Source organism: Alnus glutinosa, chromosome 3 (assembly GCF_958979055.1).
Source record: "Alnus glutinosa chromosome 3, dhAlnGlut1.1, whole genome shotgun sequence".
NCBI classification, from domain to species: Eukaryota; Viridiplantae; Streptophyta; class Magnoliopsida; order Fagales; family Betulaceae; genus Alnus; species Alnus glutinosa.
The window spans coordinates 27,489,202-27,510,387 of NC_084888.1; the positions used below are offsets into that span (position 1 = coordinate 27,489,202).

General features: G+C 35.5%; 1 protein-coding gene across 4 annotated transcripts; it reads left to right on the plus strand.

The window, feature by feature from the left end:
- The first annotated feature begins 1,525 nt into the window (after positions 1-1,525).
- Positions 1,526-14,113, plus strand: LOC133863605 (uncharacterized). Of its 4 annotated transcripts, XM_062299633.1 has the most exons (12): positions 1,528-1,655; positions 1,798-1,952; positions 4,370-4,636; positions 4,764-4,847; positions 5,614-5,744; positions 5,890-5,987; positions 11,060-11,148; positions 11,662-11,755; positions 12,183-12,334; positions 12,420-12,490; positions 13,237-13,351; positions 13,751-14,113. In XM_062299633.1, the coding sequence occupies exons 3-12, from the start codon at positions 4,379-4,381 to the stop codon at positions 13,916-13,918; spliced, it is 1,260 nt and encodes a 419-aa protein (XP_062155617.1). In that variant the 5' UTR covers positions 1,528-1,655; positions 1,798-1,952; positions 4,370-4,378; the 3' UTR covers positions 13,919-14,113. The 4 variants fall into 4 exon arrangements, with proteins under 4 accessions (XP_062155618.1, XP_062155617.1, XP_062155619.1 ...); XM_062299634.1 differs by lacking the exon at positions 1,798-1,952 and having other exon boundaries at positions 1,526-1,655; XM_062299635.1 differs by lacking the exons at positions 1,528-1,655; positions 1,798-1,952 and adding an exon at positions 3,020-3,125.
- The last annotated feature ends 7,073 nt before the right edge of the window (positions 14,114-21,186 follow it).

A 21,186-nucleotide genomic window follows, 5' to 3' on the forward strand; every position in this document is an offset into this window, starting at 1 on the left:
GCCTATAAATAGACATATACCCATGATATAAACGATAGATTGATTATTTTATGCATTAAGCATATTTTTCTCTCATAAGCTAATTTAGGGAATGAGACCTCCAGAAGAGTCTCTTAATTTTAGTTGTTTTGCAATGATCTTGAAAGCTTGAAGAACATCAAAATTGATCTCTTAATTTCCTTCAAAATGGATGACTAGTACATATTTTCCTTCAAAAGTGAGTTATAAAATACTCTTGGTCTTATTCTTAATGGTGCTTAATTTATTTGATCAATTTCTTAATTTAATCTCGAAATTTGTCGTAAGAGTAATGCTAGATACACTCTTATTTTATTCTTACGCTCCTTTCTCCTAGACATGAATGTCAGCCAAAAAGAAAATGTTTCTCCTCGTTGGCCCTATCTTGACCATCACACAAGGCTAGTTACGTTCACCCCCTAATAAGCCATTTGGGATGATCGCAATCACCTTGAAGGCTTTGGAAAGGTTTGGTTTGATGGCCAACCACCTTTGCTTACGAGAGAAGTTGGGTAAATTTTTTTGGGGGAAAAGTATACATAGCTCCCTCAAACTACCATCTCATTGTCAATTTATCTCATAAACTACAATTTTGTCAATATCCCCTCCCTCTAAACTATAAAAAAATGTCAATGTTCTCCTAGTGACAAAAATACCCTTCATAAAATTATTAAAATAAAATAAAAACTAAAAAAATTATTAAAAAATATAAAATAACAAAAATTTGTACCAAAAAAATTTAAAAACAGTTTTTTCCTTTTTCGTTTGTTTACTTTTTAAAAAAAAATAAATTTCAGTTACTTTTTCGTTTGTTAAATTTTTCTTTTTCGTTTGCTTTTTTTTTTTTTTTTTTTTTTTTTTTTTTTTTTTAAATTTATAAGGACATTTTTATCTTATTCAAAAAAATTTAGAGTCATTTTTGTCATTTTGTTGGTATTAGGGGGACATTGACATTTTTTAATAGTTTGAAGGGGAACATTTACACAATTAGTAGTTTGGGAGGTACATTGAGAATTGAGTGGTAGTTTGAGGGAGATATATATACTTTTTCCTTTTTTTGGGGTTGATGTTAATCATTTTTTGTGATTCAATGGCCACGACTTGGGGACCGTTAGAGAAGCCGCTAAAGTGACATGTCATTGTTTTTTTTAGGAGTGACAATATGTATTTGCGTGTTAAGTTTGAGTCGTATCGATGCATGAATATAAGATTATATAGATTAATTTTAATCCAATCAATTTAATTAAATGTGTCTCAAACCTAACACGTTAATTTTTTGTTAGATTCGTATCGGATTCTAAGTCGTGTTGGTGACCTGCACCTTCAACTCTAGCATGTTGATATTTGGTTAGGAGGTTATGTAAAAATTTGTTTGTCTTCTCGAAATTCTCAGTTAGCAGCCTGAAGGACGGTAAAAAAAAAAAAAAAAAAAAAAATAGTGTGAGCAAAATGGTAAAAAGAACATATTAATGTAAAGACACGTTTTTACAAGACGCTTGTTGAACCCTAGCCTCGTCGGACATTAAAAAGAAAAAGTACAAAACAAAAAAGGGAACTCTTAGACAACCCCTCAGGCCTCAGCCTCTTCTCCCGAAGATTTTGTTCCTTCTTTCTTGTTCTACCTTTTCGAGTAGCGGGTATGTTGATATAATGGTTTTTTCTGAAATTCTGTTTTTCACATGAATCGAGTTAGTTTTTCCAAATTCAATTGCATTTATCTTTTTCTTGTTGCTGTTTGCTTTCCTATCAATTTCTTATTCTTCTCCGTCACTTGGGCAGCACGCGTTGTTCAACATAACATCGGCTGATATGATATAAAGTGGAGTTGTTTGGTCTCCAAGAAACTCCGCTTTCTCACTGGCTTTTCCTCTCCTCCCTCAAAACTTACCCAAGTCTCCCCATAATGCCCTTTGTGTATCGCTTCTGAGCCAGAGGTACCAACCTTTTTTTTTTTTTTTTGGCGCTCGTTGAAGTTATTTGATTGGCTTTTACGTTTAAGACTCCAATCCGTGCTGGCCTGAGAACTATTCTGTGTGGCCTTGGTTATTATTAATATTATTTTCTGTTGACAGAAGGAAATGTTGATTTGTTTATTAATTTTTAAATGTTTTGGGCTTGAATATGTGCTATTTTTAGCGAATTATTGGACTTGTTTGGTAAGTAATTGTGTTGTGGAATATTTGTGTGTTGTAGAATAAGAAGTGATTAATGTGATATAAAATTTGAGAATGTTTTATAGAAAAGTGAAAAAATTTTGTTTTGTAGTGAATTTTTTTATTTGAATAATAATAAAATATAGTTGATGTGATATAAAAAGTGTAAAAAAGTTAGAATGTTTTTGATTTGATATTTTTGAAAGAAGTGAAAAGAAATAGAGGGAGAATGATAATGGGTTGTTAAACTAGCCCATTAAGTTTTTAGTATTCTATGGTGTAAGTTAGATTGGAATCCGGATGATTTAATATCATTTTGGGTTTATGAGATTTAAAACCTTATACTTCTTAACATTCAAAAAAAAATATTTTGGGGTTGACTATGTGCTATGTTTAGTGAATTAATATCTATTTTTAGTATTCTTCGGTTTAAGTTGGATTAGAATATGGGTTATCCACTATTATTTTCAGTTAATAAGATATAAGAATTATGTCAAAAAAAGAAAAAAGAAAAAAAAGAGAATTCTTATACTTATTAATTAAAGATGTACAAACGGAACGGTTATAAGACGGTTATCGGTTCGTGGTTATAAGGTTTGAAAAAACACTTAGGGGTGGTGGGATCAGGGTGGGATGCTGGTGGGAACACTAGCATTTTCCTATATATATATATATATATTAAAAAAAAAAAACTTAAAAGCATAGGAGAGGGTGCCGTAGCAATGCCCAAAACGACGCCGTTTTGGACAAACATAAGTTTCTTTTAGTTTTCAGGGTTTAATATTTTCACTTCATTCTTCGTTAATTCAATTCCTCCTCGCCTTGCCGCCGCTCGCCTGCCTCGCTCCTCTGCCTCTAGCCTCTCCAGCGCCGTTCCTCTCCGCCAGCTCGGCTCGGCTCGTTTCTGCCGCCGCACGTCTCCGCCGCTGCTAGCCTGCTACTCTGTAGTCTCAAGTCTTAAGCTTCTCTAGAATCTCCACTCTTTCTCTCGCTTTTTTTCTTTATACCCGAAGCTTATTTGTTTGGATTTTATTTTTCTGGTTTAGTACTGTTTATCATGTGATAAAAAAAATTCATTTTTTCTACGAATTGTTTGGAAACAATGTGATTTAGGAAATGGGTTTTAGTTGTTTGCTGCATAGGACTTATATATGGAAGGTGGGTGTGCCATTTATAAGGCTGATTTGAAAGAAAATGTTACACATTGTAACCATTTCTTGTATGCAATTTGGCTAATTAAATGGACGAACAAGGCAACTAATTACTAGGTGTGAAGAGAGAAATTCCGTTTCTTCTTGAACTAAAAGCAACTTCTTTTTTTATTTTTTTATTTTTATTATAGAAGAAAATTTGTTTGATAATCACAAGTATTCTGCTAGCTTCCCTATTGAATTCGGTTAACTGAAGACCTGAGATGTTTTGCTTCCCTAACAGAAGTAAGACGCTGGGTTTTGAATTTTTTTTCAGTAACTTATATTTTGTAACCCATTGCTTGACCTGTGCTTGACCCATTGTTTGTATTTGGTTATTTGGATTTGTATTTGTAGTAGTTTTGGATTTAAAACCTGCACTAAAACTGGCCAAAACCGGGCCAAAATCGGCCCAAAACCGGTCTAAAACTCAAATTGTAAAGCGGTTATACAACTGCCGGTTATTTACTCAATAACCGCTAACAGACACTTATAAAAATAAACGCCTCCCTTAGGTGGTTAGTGGTTGCGGTTGGTAAAATGCAATAATCGCTTAGGCGGTTAGCTGTTTTAGTCAATAACCACCGGCTAATCTTTAAATGTTTGGGGTTTTAATGTGTCCTTTTCTTAGTGAATCGAGTTCTATATTTTTAGTGAATTGTTATTTATTTTTATTTATTATTATTGTTTTTTAAATAAGTAAATTGTTAATTGGGCTTTAAATATTCTTTGGTTTTTTAAATAAGTAAGTAAATATTCTTTGGCATCTGAATGATTCAATATCATTTTGGGTTTGAGATTTGAAAACACATTTTCTGCTGAAAACATATTTCTGGCCCACCGTTAAAGTTGCAAACAAACAGTAGAAAATAACTAGTTTTCCTGAAAGAAGAAAACATATTTTGGCAAAAAACATTTATGCCGAAATAAACAAGGCCTCTTTGTTGTAGAATGGTTTTGTAAAACCCTAACCCCTCTTTCTCTTTCACTGAAATGGCCAATGAGCAGAGTAGTGCTATGAGTAGAGACTCTATGGAAAAGCAAAAGGGCCTCCGAATCTCAGCGCTTGAAGATGATGATGAAGAAGAAAATGAACAACAGCAAGAAGAATATGCTAAGGATGAATTTGATGAAGAAGAAGAAGATGATGATGATGATGATGATGATGATGATGAGGAAGAAAAAGAATTTGTGATTTTAGGTTTCGTGGAAAAGCCCAAGACTCACTGGTCACTTCTCCGTCAATTGTTCCCTAGCAAGGCTGGAGGTGTACCGGTACTTATAAGTATTTCATTCTACAGGAAATTAAAATAGAAAAGATCTTTCTTTGTTGAAAATCTGTTTTAGGTTATTCTTGAAATCATTTTTGAGCTGTAAATGTGATATATTTTTGTGATTGTAGGCCTGGTTAGATCCGGTGAATTTGCCATCAGGAAAATCTTGTGTTTGTGATATTTGTGGAGAACCTTTGCAGTTCTTGCTTCAGGTAAAGCTCTTTTGAATTCGATGACTACAATTTCTTTAACTATTATGGTGGAGGAATGAGCAATGTCATGATATTTTGTGTTGGATAAAAATATGATTCACTATTCATAAAAAAAATGATTCATTGGATTCATGTGCGCATGACTTTGTATAGTGTATAGCATTTTGAGCTCCTTGTCTGTTTCTTTTCTCTTGTTTTTTTTTTCCTCCTGTTATATGTAAAACTTTATTGGCCCATATACACACTTTATTTTATAAGCCAATATCAGCTTATATTAATGATAATATTAAGTTATAAGATCATCTAATCTTGATATGCTAAACTTGTCATATTTTTGGCCAATAAGAGAAGTTGCTTTCTAATTAAACTCCTAAATTGATGCTAAGTGGAGTTATAACTGAATAAGAAAATGGTTATTCTCTCTACCCGTTAATGCACACAATTTCCATCCTTATTGTGTAACGTAAGATTGAAAGTCAAGTGAGAGAAATCATTTTGCGGCATCTGAGGCCAGATTATTTCGAGGTTTGCAATAATGGATTCTATTTTATTGTTTTATGTATATTTAGTTTCCACATTATTGATTTTGTGAAAGTATGATAGCTTTAATCTTGAGAATGAAAGACTATTAAATGAGTCGATAAAGTTTAATTTACATTATAAGCATGTAGGTATATGGACAAATTCTTCATGTGCCAATCAGGTTGTTGAGTTTATTGGCTAAACAGTTGTTGATGATAGTTACCCCTAACTGTTGAGTTTCTAGGTGTATGCACCGATTGAGAAAGAGTATGCATTTCATCGGACATTGTTTGTCTTCATGTGTTTATCAATGAACTGTCTTCTTCGGGATCAACACGAGCAATGGAAACGCCAACCAGAGAAGCCTTCTAGGAGGTATTTTCCATTATTCCTTTCATTTGTATTAACTTCAAACAATGATATTTTCTTGTTGAAATTAAAGTTTTACTCATAAAAAAAATTACATTTTCTCATTCCTTACACTTATATTGCTTTTCTGATTATGTTATGGTCTCTAAAGTGTGAAGGTTTTTCGTTGCCAATTGCCTCGCTTTAATCCTTTTTACCAAAGCAAGCCCCCAAGACACGATGGGACCGACAAACCCGCTGGAACTGGAGGTAGTTTCAATGTTTTCTTTCGTTGCGTATTGATTGATTGTTCTAGTGACAAATATTATTATGCTCAGCCCTGCAGAACTTCTATCTCTGTTTCTTGGGTTGGCTACATTTTTTTTTTGTCATATGTGCCTTAGTATAAAATTGAAAATTTCAGGTTTATGCTCTAAAATCAGATTGACTAAAATTGTGTTTGGATCATGCGTTAAGAGTGGGTGAATTTGGCACATGTTGTGTTAAGTCTCCAAATCAAAATTGTGGTAAAGACTTCTAATGTTGTCTTTTAGATTATGGTGAAACATACAAGTCAAGCCATATATTTTGGTTGAATATAACATCTTTGAGGCGCTTCAAAAATCTATATGCCTAGGGCTTAGAAATTCAAATCCCATATTTCCATCTGCACATCCAAATGTAACATAACAGGCTTTAGAGTCGGCTCTTTGTTGAGGCAACTCTCCTTTTTTCTGGTCTGTTAGAAGAAATAGATTTTAGCACAACATTCCAATTTTCATATGGGATTTGTATCTACTAAAAACAAAAGAATTAGCCTTCAAGTGAAAATAAGGATTATATCTTTCTTGGTTCTAGAAAACACTGCATGCTGCTGCTGATAGTTTTTCACCTTGTTTGATTGTATTTATAATCTTGTCCGATTAACATTATAGTTTGTAGAATGTTACAAATTTAGTGTTGGCTCAAGTGGTGAAGACCTTGGACTTTAGTGGCATCACCATCAGGTCTAAAGTTCGAATCCCATTGGATCTAAACAACTCTCTTGGGCCATGTCCTTGGTGAAAGCCAGATTTAACTGATCCGTGTGGTAGGGGCACGTTACATGGGCATGGAGTTTATTTTTCCGAAGTGGGTACCAGAAGTAGCCTTTTTTTTGGGGGGGGGGGGGGGGGGAGAAAAAGTGTCCTTTAGGTTTTAGAAGTGAAATTTGTAAAAAAATATTTCTTGTGTTAAAGTAAGATTTTTAGTTATCAACTAATAGAAGATTAGCTTGGTTTATGCTTGCAATTAAACAGCTATTCTTAGTACCAATATTATATATATATATATATATATATATATATATATATATATATATATATATATATATATATATATATATATTTTTTTTTTTTTTTTGATAAGTAATTGCAATTTATTAAAAAGCGCAAAGGGGCGCAACCCTTATACACGGGAAGTATACAAGAGAACCCCTAAAAGGGACGAACAGAGAATAAATTTAAAACGTCTACATAAGTAAAAACACTCAAACTATGATGGGGCTCTATCCAAAAATATTAAGTATTGAGCAACCGCTTCCGTAGCTCTACCATAGATGTCTCTATATCATCAAACAGTCGAGCATTCTGCTCCCTCCAAATACACCACAGCATGCACAGTGGAGCTAACCACCAAGCCTCTTTAGCATGACCACACCCAATCGCTGCCCCCTAGCTATTCAACAACTCTAACACCGTTCGTGGTATAGCCCACTCAACCCCAAATAAAATGAGAACGAAGCTCCAAAGATCTCGGGCGACCTCGCAGTGAAGCAACAAGTGATCAATAGACTCCCTACTCTTCTTACATAAACAACACCTCTCGATTACTATAACATTCCTCTTACGCAAGTTATCATGCGTCAATATTTTGCCCAAAGCAGCTAACCATACGAAGAAAGCCACCCTTGTTGAAGCCTTAACACACCAAATATTCTTCCAAGGAAAATATGGAACACATGGGCCATCTTTCCTAATAAGCTCTTCGTAGAAGGATCTCACCTCAAATACACCTTTTTTGGAGGGATTCTACACTAACCTGTCACCTTCTCCATGTCGAGCCGAAGTGGAGTATAGTCGATCGAAGAAAGAAAAGACCATATCCATCTCTCAATCCTGGATTTGTCGCGTGAAGAGAACATTCCACTGAATTACACCTTTATGAACCACCAAATTATCCGCCACCATTGCATCTTTGTTCCTTACTATACTAAAAAGAGCTAGAAAACATTGCTTCAAGGATCTATCCCCACACCACCAATCTTGCCAAAACCTAATATTTGATCCATTCCCCACTTCAAAACAAACAAAGTTGCGAAATTTCTCCCACCCCCTCCTTATATGTTTCCATACACCCACTCCAAAAGAACCCGATACCTCTTTCGAGCACCACCCACCCTTTAAACTCTCAAATTTGGCATCAATCACCAAACACTATAAAGTGTCTCTCTCCCTACCATATCTCCACAACCACTTACCCAAGAGTGCTTGATTGAACTGGAAGAAATTGTGAACTCCCAACCCACCTGCATGCAAAGGTGTACAAATCTTGTTCCAGTTCACTAGATGAAATTTGGTCTCGTTACCAATGCCACCCCAAAGAAAATCATTTTGAATTTTATCAAGACGATTAGCCACTCTCATTGGAATAGGAAACAATGATAAATAATATGTGGGGATGTTGGAGAGCGTACTATTAATAAGAGTCAACCGGGCACCCTTCGACAAATACATCCGCTTCCAGCCCGCCAACCTCCTTTCCATTTTTTCAATAACACCATTCCAAATAGAGGTGGACTTATAAGAAGCACCCAACGGCAAACCCAAGTACGTCATAGGCAAAGAAGCAACCCGACATCCAAGAAGATTAGCCAACCTTTCGACATCCTCTACTCCACCAATTGGAACAATTTCTAATTTTCCTAAGTTAATTCTCAAACCAGAAGCTGCCTCAAAGCCTAAGAAGATACATCTCAGATGTGGAATTTGTTCTTCTTGAGCACCACAAAAGATCAATGTGTCATAAGCAAACAGCAGGTGATTCACAACTAAGGCCTAGGAATCCCTGGAACCCACTGAGAACCCTGTCAAATTACCCTGCTCCACTGCGGCAGTCAGCATCTGACTCAAAGCCTCCATAACCACCACAAACAACAGAGGAGAAAGAGGATCTCCTTATTGCAAACCATGAGAGCTACTAAAAAAACCCAAAGGGGTTCCATATACAAGAATAGAAAATCTCACCGTAGAAATACAAAAACGTATCCAATCCCTCCGTTTTTCCCCCAAACCACATCTCTGCAACAAATAAAGCAAGAAATCCCAGTTCACATGATCATAAGCCTTCTCCAAATCTAGCTTACACAGGAGTCCAGGTTTCCCAATCGAATATGACTATCCACACATTCATTTGCAATAAGCACAGAGTCTAATATTTGTCGACCACCAATCAACGCATTCTGAGTGTTGGAGATAATCTTGCCCACAACGAACTTAAATCTGTTTGCAAGAACCTTTGAAATAATCTTGTAAATCCCCCCTACCAAACTAATAGGGCGAAAATCTTTCACATCCATGGCACCAGTCTTCTTAAGAATCAAAGAGACAAAAGTAGCATTCAAACTCTTTTCAAACTTGCCTCGAGTATGAAATTTTGCAAAAACATCCATAATGTCAGTTTTTAAAAAATCCCAATACTTTTGAAAGAAAGCCGCAGTGAATCCGTCAAGACCCGGCGCCTTATCTCTATTCAAATCCCTGATTACATCCCACACCTCCTTCTCCTCAAACGCTCTTTCTAGCCAGATGCTCTCATCCGCATCAATGGATAAAAAAGATAGACCCTTCATCCTATGCCGCCAAGAACAATTCTCCAAGTACAGATTCTTGTAAAAATGTACTAAGTGCTCCTTAATCTCCACAGGATTTCTGGAAATTATACCGTTAATAATCTGAGAATCCACTCGATTGAATTTACGGTGTGAGTTGGCCACCCTGTGAAAAAAATTTGTGTTGTTATCCCCCTCTTTTAACCACAAAGCTCTAGACTTTTGCCTCCAGCTCATTTTCTAAAAAAGAAGGGTCTTCTCCATCTCTCTCACCATATCTACCTTTCGAACTTTTTCATCCTCCTCTAGGCAACGGCGTTCTTCGATTACCTCTAGCTCTCGAATACCCTCCAATAATTCTTTCTTCTTCTTTCCTATATCACCAAACACTTCTTCATTCCATTGCTTCAGATCAGCCTTCAAAGCCTTCAATTTATTGGCCAAAACGAAGCTTGGCAAACCAGAAAACTCATAAGACATCCACCACTTTTTAACTTGCTCAACAAAACCCTCATATTTCAGCCACATGTTTTCAAACTTAAAATATCTGTTTCCTCTAGATGTCCCACAATCCAATAACAAAGGAAAATGATCGGAGAAAAGTCTTGTCAATCTCCTCTGTGACACTTTAGGAAAACGTTCCTCCCAATCCGGAGAAATTTAGAACCTATTAATTCTAGACCAAATAAGATCTTCTTGACCATTAGACCAAGTAAACTGGCCATCTTTAAGAGGTAGGTCCACCAAATTATGCATGAAAATGAAGTCTGAGAACTCTTCCATAGCTGCAGAGAAGCCAACACCACTAGATCTCTCACTAGGAAAATGAACCATATTAAAATCTCCCCCAATACACTAAGGCATCTCCCACCAACTCATCAATCCAGCTAACTCAGCCCACAACTCCCTCTTCTCCCTGTCATCATTCTTGGTTTCGCATAGATAAATCCATTTAATATTTTTTTTTTTTATGAATAATAAGAAGTTTTATTGAAGAAAGAGGAATAAATCCATATATATTAAATGGATTTATTCCTCTTTCTTCAATAAAACTTCTTATTATTCATAAAAAAAAATATTAAATGGATTTATCCATGCGAAACCAAGAAGATTGCAGTTCTAGGGCTACATTTTTCTAAGGGCCTTAAAATTTTTTCCTCTTAGGAGTGCATCCACATCTCCAAATTATGTTGTCTTTAATTTTCTTTATTACTATTTTTTTAACTTGGGTTATGCCTTTTGCGCTTTTCAATGATATCTCGTTTACTTATCTAAAAGAAAATTTGTTGTCAACGGGATTTTGATAAACCGAAGTGACCAATTGAAAGATCAGAATCAACAATTAACTGTTACATGTTTGCATAGCTAGCAAGAGGCTGAAACTTGTTTGGATGCATTCATGCACTTTTAGTAATATTACATTAATGCACTTTCAAAAGCTCTCTTGATGGTCTTTGATGTTTGCTTGTGTTAGCTGCACTTTGTAGTTGGTGTGGTACTTGGAAAGGAGATAAACTCTGTAGTAGCTGCAGGACTGCTCGTTATTGCTCAGAGAAACACCAGGTAATTGAGTCTTTTGGGTTCTTTTTATGTATTCTTTTGCCTTCGTACCAATGAGCTCTAAGGTTTTGAGAGGGACTTTGTGGTGGTACGTTTTTGGATGATGAGAACCATAGGGAGGGAGTTTGGAGTGGGGTGGGTGCGGTGCATGAGATGGGGAAGGGAGAGGGTGAGGAGGTAAATGTTATTCTATGTTGTCAATAATAAGATGACAAAATAGAGAAAAAAGAAATACAAGATATTTCTTTTATTCATTGTTGATAATGTGAGATACCATCTTAGGCTTCAGTGTGCCACATGAATAACATGTCAGCAACTTCCATTAACTGTAATTGATGGAAGGAAGACATTGCAACATTATAAATATTTTAAGGACTAAACTGGAACTTTTTGAATTCCATGGGTCAAATTGGAAACTGGTGTATATTTTAAGGAATAAAATAGTAGTTTGGCCCAAAAAAATATTATTTCCTTAAGATCCACATCTAAAGTTTCGAGTCTGTCCTATATTTACAGGTCATGCATTGGCGCTCTGGTCATAAGGTTGATTGTCAACGGATGATTATTTCTTCTGACAGAAATGGAGCTTCTTCAGCAAATTTACAAAAAGGCCAGTAAAGTATATGGTTTCTAGGATTATTTGGCTGGAAATTACGAAGTCTATGAGATTAATGTATATGTTATATTTGCTGTTGGATTATTAAAAAAAAAAAAGTCAGTTACATCTCAGATGACATCAACATGGTGATGACTTATGATAATCGTGATGTGGTCATATACCTTATCCTTACTTATCTGGCAACTTGAACTTGAATCTTAAAGAAATAAGAGCAGTTAACGGGTTAGATCAGATGAGTCAGATTCTTGGCTGCAAAGTGTTGGCATGCTACGTTTTGTGTTGTCTGAGAATTGTATGTGTCATGTATATGTAGACTTCATAACATGCTCATTGACATGAGCTCTATCATCAGCCATATTATCCATGTTTAGATTTAGATTTTAGGATTTTATATCTAAAAGATTTTGCATTTGTACAGTTGCAAGCAACACACTATGGGCAGAATATGAGATGATAATTGGGAATGAAAGTGAATTCAGCACAGAAATAGTTGAGAGTAATGCATGTACTAATTCATTGGTCTCCAAGGACAAAAATGATGATCCAATGAAGTCGCACATCAATTTTGAGGTATTTAGTGTTTGTGCTGTTATAGTCGAGAATAATGTTTACTTGTTTAAGCCTCTTACATGCTTATTTCCATATCTATGAACAGGGTGATGACGAAAAAAAAAGTTGGGCCTCTTTCCAGGAGTGCATAGCCAAGGCCCCTGAACAAGTGTTGAGGTTATTGATATTTCTAATTGAGGATACAAACTTCCATGTGTCAAGCTGGCATTGGCTCCTGGCCAAAAAATGATATATATATAAAAGAACAAAACTAAAAAAAACCCTGTTCTGGGGAACATAAGAAGAGAAGAAAGACTTTTGAATATTAATTTTCAGGGGACCTTAATCAGCCCATATCATGTCTGTGGCCTTCATATGGAGAAGGGCAAAATGAAAGGAAGGAGGCATTACGGTTAACTGTTTGTGGGGCTTCCTTATTTTCCAAAAAAGTGATAAAAGTCTTATAAAGTTTCGACAACATGTATAGGCTTTACTTGGAAGCCAAGCAAACCAGTGTAAAAGTTAAAAAAAATATACATGAAAAACTTCTAATTGCTACTCATCTTAAGATGGTATCCTAAAATTCAAGGAAATCCTTGTTATATAAAGAATTTGCTGCTGTGTACATGCTACTTCTGTGTCATCTATCAATATCTTTCCTCAAATGTTTACATGAGTAATCTGATAGAGGCTTCAGTTGGAATTACCCTATCCTTAATTGCAGGCTAAGTCACATAAGCTAGTAATAATATATTTTTTATTTGGTATACGCTACATATTTTTTATTTTGCTACCAATTTTGGAGAATTTATAGCATTTTGGCTTGTCAAGTCATTTTATCCCTGCAGATTTTTTTTTTCAAATGCACTTCTTTTTTATCCTGCAATGATGGATAAATTTGTATCTTTGTTTCAAAATATCAGGTATTGCAGGGATGGTAGCGCTAAACCCTTATGGCCCATGTCAAGTGGCCGGCCATCAAAAGCTGATATTCCAAAGTGCAAGTACTGTGGTGGTCCTCTGTGTTTTGAGTTTCAGGTACGAACATATATGCCTTTATAAGTTATCCATATTCGTGGTGCTATCTTCCACTCAGCCAGAGAGTTGACCTTTTCAATTTCTGGCAGCTTCTGTTATTGTTTTGCCCTTGTCTTCTGTGTGTGTTTTGTTTTGTTTTTTTTATTTTTTTGGTTGGTTGGGGGGAGTGGGGGTGGTTGCCAAGTGTGTTCTGTAGTTTTGGCTTCTTGGTAGAAAGAAGCTTGTTTGGTTTGTATTTTACGGATTAGGGACTTCTAAAGTGTGTGGATTTCATTGTACATCTGATTTTTGTGTTAATCAACTTACCCCGCAAAAAAATACCTTATAAAATTTCTGGATTTTATGTTGGTAATTAATTTAAACCTTTTGTTGATGTTTTCGTTATGTTGGTGATTTCAGATCTTACCTCAGCTGCTGTATTACTTCAGTGTGAAGAACGATGTTGACTCTCTTGATTGGGGGACTATTGTTGCATATACTTGCGAAGCCTCTTGTGAGGGGAATGTTGCTTACAAAGAGGAATACGCTTGGGTTCAACTCTCTGTGTCATCTGCTACTGTACCTTGATAGTTATCTTTTTACCGATTTCCTAAATTTCCTTTTCTAGATGTTAGCTATTATATTCTTTTACTGAAAAGTCAAGAAAGAAATGAATTTACTTATTTGTAAGATCGTAGTTTAAATCTGCCATGGAATTGTGTTGTATAAAATGAAATTTTGCCATAAAAAAGGTGAGTAGATGTTTCATGTTGATTCTTTTCAGTCTGTCATTATTTGGTGTGCTGATGTTTAATTTCTCGTTCGTAGACCGTGTCGACATTTTTGATTGCATTTGTGGAATAAATCTTTGCTTTATTGAATTGAATTCTTTATTTCATCCAAATGCAAAATGTCTTTTTCATTTTCTCCCTTTTTCTGGGAAGTAGAATTGGTGTTATATGCTTATGCTGCAATATATCCAAGAGTGGTTGTTGAAAACTAGTTCTGATAGGCTTGTTGCCAAACCTGTAAGGAGCACTATTTTTCTTGTCTTTTCCTTATATATCGAAAAGAAGATTAGATTTTCATAGTTATTGTGCAATCCTTAGATCTTTATTGATTAATGGCATATATGGGAAGTTAAGAGAAGATGATGATAAATGCATAATGGTTTATGTAAGCTTCTTCAAATGTCAATTGAAGCTCCATACTTGGCAAGGCAGTCTACCATAAAATTCACTTCTCTATAACAATAACAAATCATTTGGATTTTGGGGCAGAAGTAGCAATTGTAAACTGTGAGAGTAGCACAGCACATCCAAAGTTATTGTTGAGATGCTTCTCGGGACTTTAGCTGGGATGCTCTTCCTGTGAAAATCACGAGACTATAGTTTAAATGACATCTGTGCAACAAGTTCTTAACTTTCATTTATCTCAAAGAACTACCAGAGACAAATGGATTTGGGCCCCTGCTCCTTGAGGTGGATTTTCAGTCAAGTCTGCTCATGAGCTGATCATAAATTCAACTCCTCTCAAGGATGATCCTCTCTGTCCTGTTGATTTGGAAAAATTATGGAGTTTAAAGAATATTCAACATCGGCTTAAGCACCTCATGTGAAAATTGCTTTGGGATATTCTCCCAAATTTCTCTAGTCGGAGTAGATTCATTTATGAGGATAATCAAGATGGAATTGTCCTGTTTGTATGGGCTCAATAGAAACAAATCAACATATTTTGTTGGATTGTCCCATCTCCATAATAGCTTGGAGGAGTATCAAATGACCTCCATAGTAGTGCCCATGAATTTCAGATTCTTGCAGCCAAGGCCATGGATAAAATTTGGCATGCTAGGAATGAGGAATCTACTTATACACAAGGCAATCCAGCCTGATCCCATTGCTTTGTCTCAACTGGTTTCATCTTCTTCAAGTACTCATGTTCTGGCATGATGGAGGAACTCTCAGCCCATCAAGTCTATTTGGTCCCCTCCAACTGGATTCTTGAAGGCAATGGTAAGGCTGTGGCAGCTGCTACCCTTGGTGATTCATTTGGCAATATTAAAGCTGCACTTTCAAAGAAACATGCTTTGGACCGCATTAGCTCGCCTTTTTGGGTTGCTGCCAGTAGGATCTAGAATTCGCTTTACTTGTCCTTTTTTAGTTGTTTTACGTATTAATAGTGGGAATGACCCGTCTTTGTAATTTCTTTTTTTCCATTTCCCGGTTTGAATAGAAAAGAAAAAAAAAATAGAAGAGACGACGTGAATGAGATGAGAAGCAATTTTCAATTACTTTGGCAAGGCCCAAAATTCAACGACTTGTTTGTAATACCTAGATAAACAACAAAGTTATGAGGGTCGGGATTGTTCTGTGTCTGAATTTTAGATGAAAAATGAGAGAGAGGGTGAGGGTGCTGGTAACTAAAAATTGATTACATGACGTGGGCGGTTTTCATCTAGTGCCATTAGCTTGTGTCTTTTTTTTTTTCTTTTTTTTTTTTAATTAATGTGATTTTATAATAATTCCGACTAAAAATTAACATGACCAAATTTGTTAAAAAGAGTTTACTTTTTGTAATTCATTTTCATATATTTATCTTACTTTAAATTTGTGTATTGAAGCTTCGGCCTTTGTGTGTCAGCCTACCATGACCGATGTTAAAAAATTAGGAAAAATTGCATTATTAATCCCCGTGGTTGATATAAATTACGAATCGTTCGCTGTGGTATAAAAATTAATTTAGAGATTCCTGTGATTGACCTAATTTACAAATCGCTTCCTACAGTTAAATTCCGTTAAAAATTTTGACAGATTCCGTTAGGCGCCACGTTAGCGTCAATAAGATTGCGACATGTGTCAATCTTAATAAAAAAGTATAAGTATATTACAAATATAAATAAATAAAACTTAAAAAACTATAAAATTAACTCCAGAGGACTCGAGAAAATATTGTTTTCTGGCGAACTCTCCATGGAGTTGTCTTCCAAATTGAGGGGGGACATTGACAATTTTTGGTAGTTGGAGGGGGAACATTAATCAAATTGGAAGTTTGGGGGGACATTGACAATTGGGTGGCAGTTTGAGGGAAGTATGTGTATTTTTCCCTTAAATAAATTTAAAAATTCATAAAGTTTAATCCGTATAAATTGGAACATGTTGAATATTTGTTCCCATAGATCATAGATGTAGTTTAAAACGAAATGAACTATGTTAGTGTATGAACATAAAAAAATTGGGTTATAGAAAATTTCTATCCTTAAAAAAGAAAAGCAAGAAACAGTGACCGAAATATTGAGAACCCAAAAACACAAACATGGCATGAATGAAAACATACGATAATATAAAATCCCATAAAAAATTATAAACACAAATCATAATCTATTATAAAACCTTGAAAGTTAATGTAGGTCATCAATTAAGAATGTACACAGTGTGCATTACAATATATATAATAATAATAATAATAATAATAATAATAATAATAATAATAATAATAGCATAAATTAAAAAATCGTCATACCTTGTACCAAAAACAATGATAGAAAACTCTCTCTCTCTCTCTCTCTCATTTATTTGAATTCAATTTAAAATTTACAAAAGAAAAAAATAAACAATTTGAATAAAAAAAAAGAAAAAAGGAATAGAAACGGTTTCAAAACACCAAAGAGATAATTAAGCATTGAACTTCATGTGAGATGATTTATTTGATTTCAAAAAAATAGAAATAATTATAAAGGAAAGAAAGATAGCAAGTCAAGCACTCAGCTTTATCATATTCATATCAAAAGAGATGAATTACATGTATACAAAGTGAATCACTTTCTTTTACTGATTGCAGTTGAAGAAGAATCTAAGCCTATCTTTGATAGCTTCAAACTTTTTGAGTAGAGCTCCTCAGGAAGATACAAACCTCCATCTGTCCAACCATAATCAAGTAAGTGAAACCAAAAGTAGAAAAGTACAACATATCAATAAGTAGAACACCTCAGAATAACATGAGGAGTTTGATCTATGAATTATCCTAACAGCATGTGTTGACAAATCTGAAAGAAATAAACTTTAAGCGTAATCATCAACTTCTAAAGCACCAGTTTTCAAATTCAATAATTTATTTTGTCATAAGTAAAATGACATTATAAAATATGAATGGGCGTGAGAGAGATGCCAAAACTTAAACTCAAGACTGCACATGCCCATAAAAAATTCCACCAATAAGGCCTTACTTGCTCTTCAAAATATGTCAGGGGTCTTGGATCTAGTGCTCTTCAATAAGGCCTTACTTGCTAAACAAGGGTGGAGATTAATTCAAAACCCTTATTCTCTCACAGCTTAAATCCTAAAAGCTAAATATTTCCCTCGGAATGATTTCTTGGAGGCTTCCATCGGTAACAGGCCTTCTCTAGCTTGGAGGAGCATATGGAATGCAAAGGAGCTTCTACAATAGGGTTTATTTTGGAGGGTGGGGGATGGAAGGCAAATTAAGGTTTGGGGGTGATCGTGGCTATTAACTCCACCTATTTACAAAAGTAATACTCTTCTTGGAGGACTAGACAGAAATTCCGTGGTTGCCTCATTAAAAGACCAAGGTACAAAAGGATGGAATCTGGATCTAATTAAGAAGGTGTTCTCGGAGGATGAAGGACATGCTATATCCAATATTCCTTTAAGTCCTCTCCTACCCCAAGATTGATTGTGTGATGTCTCGATTATTATCTGGCGAATTTGGAAATATAATTTATTGGGATAGACAACTAAAATTAATTAGACAACTAGAAAGTACAATGGGACGCGCAGAGAATATTCTATGAGTTAAAGAAATAAGTTATACAAGGAGAAAATATGTGAGAATGAGAGGGAAATTGAATAAAGGTGGAAAAATGGATTAAATAAATAAATTAATATGGCGCGTTCGGACGGCTCAACAGGCCCGTCCGGACGGTACCTTATCACCAAGTGGCAGATGCTTCATTTGCGCGTCCGGACATTTGCTTTATAGCGTCCGGACGGTCCGCAACGAGCGGTGCACGGTCTTCTTAAACGACGCGCGTCCGGACGGTAGTCGTCGTTTGACCGGACGGTCTGCTGTGCGGTGCATTTCTTCTTAAATGGCGCGCATCTGGATGGTGGTTTATGCCCGTCCGGATGGTCTGTCTAAAATGGAGCGCGTCCGAACGATTTGAGATGCCCGTCCGGACGGGATCCGATTTAAAAGGGACAGTACGCCCGTTTCTTCCTTTTTCAACGGTTTTCTTCACTGTTTGTCCATGATTTTTCACTCAAAAACTGTGATATCTTGAAATCCAGCCGTCCAATCTTAGATTCGACTTCGATATCGTAATCCTTGAAGCCCGATCTACGTTCTGACCGAACGTTTTGAGGTAAATAGTTGAACTTGCATCGTTTAGAGGTTTTTGTTAAATCTTGTAGAAATGAGTTTAACTTTGTATTTTCTCTAGGTTTGGTGTGGTTTGGAGTTGCCAGGAGCATCCCGAGCATTTGGTCACTGCTTGGTGAATTTTTGGTAAGTTTTCCATAGGCCTTTTTGGGTATTTTGTTAAAATGATATTTATTGTGATTAACCCTAAGTGATGCTTATGGGTTAGCAATATTGGGTTTAATAAAGTAAATAGAAATTTTAGATAAATGTTTAAGAATTTTAGAGTTTATGAGTAAATTAGCTATGTGGCTTTTTGAGCGATTCAAGATGCCACCTAATGTGAGTATTAGTTAGAATGCTAATTAACACAATGCATTGTATTTTTAGCAGCACATTGCGATTGAGCTTAGAGTTGTCTGGATAATTGGGGGTACAGACGATCCAAGGTGGGTATTCCACTCACTGAGAAAAATATATATTTTTATATATAATAGATTGATAAAAATATATTGTTTATGAAACTGAACCAACTATATGATGAATTATATGCTTTGATGATTTGATTAGTTTCGATTATGTTTAAACTATATCAATGATGTTTAAGAAATAGTGCAAGAGTGAAAAGTATTGAATTGATTTAAAGTGTTAAGTTCTGCGGTTGAGATTTAAATTATGCAAATTGTTGAGAACATGTCATGTTGAAACTGTTTATGTTTTATGAAGAAAATATGTTTTGAATGTCTTCAAAGTGTTGCATAAAATGTTGGATTTGTTTAGTTTTAAAGGAACGTGATTTAGCAACTGCATGATTTCAGCATGATACAGTAGTGAGATATATACTGGTCAGGCACAGAACATTGAGTATGTAGTATAGAGCATACATACCTCACTAGTAACAGTATCAGCAGGGTAACAGTATCAACAGCATAATGAGCCCATGGTCATGCATGTCATGTATAGCATTGTTTTATGAGAAATGTTTTATGATATGAGTAGTTTTGCTAGACGTAGTAGTATGCATAAGAGTCTTCATGGAAAAGATCTTATGTATATTTCTATCGGATGGTCCCATGTGCTAATAGCATACATTGAACTTGAAAGTACATGGATACATGACTGCACAGGCGCGAGTAATAGCATGTCTATGAGTAAGAAGGTTGATTGTTATTGTTCTTCAGGAAAGACATGTTATGTGACGACCCGTTTTTTTATTTTATACAAAACATAAAACGAGTCATCGCAGTGGCACAACTATATGTTGCTCAGCCAACATAGGCACATGCCCATAACATGCACCTGATATACAAAGTTACATCTACAGCGGAAGACTTCATGATACCATCAATAAAGCGGGAAAGCATAACTATAAACACACTTGTTATCTAACAAATGCGAGCCATAATACAAATCTATCTGTTTAAAGTTTACTACATATAACTACAAAGGTATCGCTGATACAAAATATGGTGTGACCCACAAATCAAGCCATACACCAAAAATACCCAAAATAAGGACAACATAGTCCTACCTCACTATGATCGTCGCTAGGTGCATCAATCGTAGTAACCCAAGTAGTGAGCTACCGGATCGTCGTCCGTCTCAGGAGTACCTACAATCACAGGAACATCATCTACACAGTTGTGGTGGTATCCACATCCGCATAGGTGAAAGAATGAGTTCACCTGCCTTAGCATGAAACACACTAAGACCTCAGTGGTATAAGACTAACTGAGTTTTCGCAAAGAAACCAACCTTTCTTTTATTTTTAGTCGTGCGAGCACTATATTAGCCACAATTTACCAATATCTAATACATCAAACACCGGCTATTCTGAAAACATTTAAAACCTACTAAATAGCTGGAAAAATATGTAGAAGTTCTAGTCATCTCTCCTTGGAAGTTTCCACATACTAACCCCTCTACTGTAATACTTTTCATTGGTCGCTCAGACACGTGCACACGATCACTCCATCACAGATATCACGTATACACATAAGTCTTAAGCAAAGAACATGGCATCTTACTCTTCCATACTAGGATAACATCCTTAAACAAAACACTTGCAACATCATCTCTAATCGTATTCAGTTTCATGCTTTGAACGTCAGTAGATCATGAGAGCACTAGAGATAAACTCAACCATGCTAACATGACTTTCCTGAGGAACAATAACATTCAACCGTTTTACTCATAGACATGCTATTACTCGCGCCTGGGCAGTCATGTATCCATGTACTTTCAAGTTCAACGTATGCTATTTAACACATGGACCATCCGATAGAAATATACATAAGATCTTTTCCATGAAGACTCTTATGCATACTACTACGTCTAGCAAAACTACTCATATCATAAAATGTCTCTCATAAAACAATGCTATACATGACATGCATGACCATGGGCTTATCATAACTCATTGTGCTGCTGATCCTATTACCCTTTTCATACCGTTACTGTTGCTGGTTCTGTCACTGGTGGGG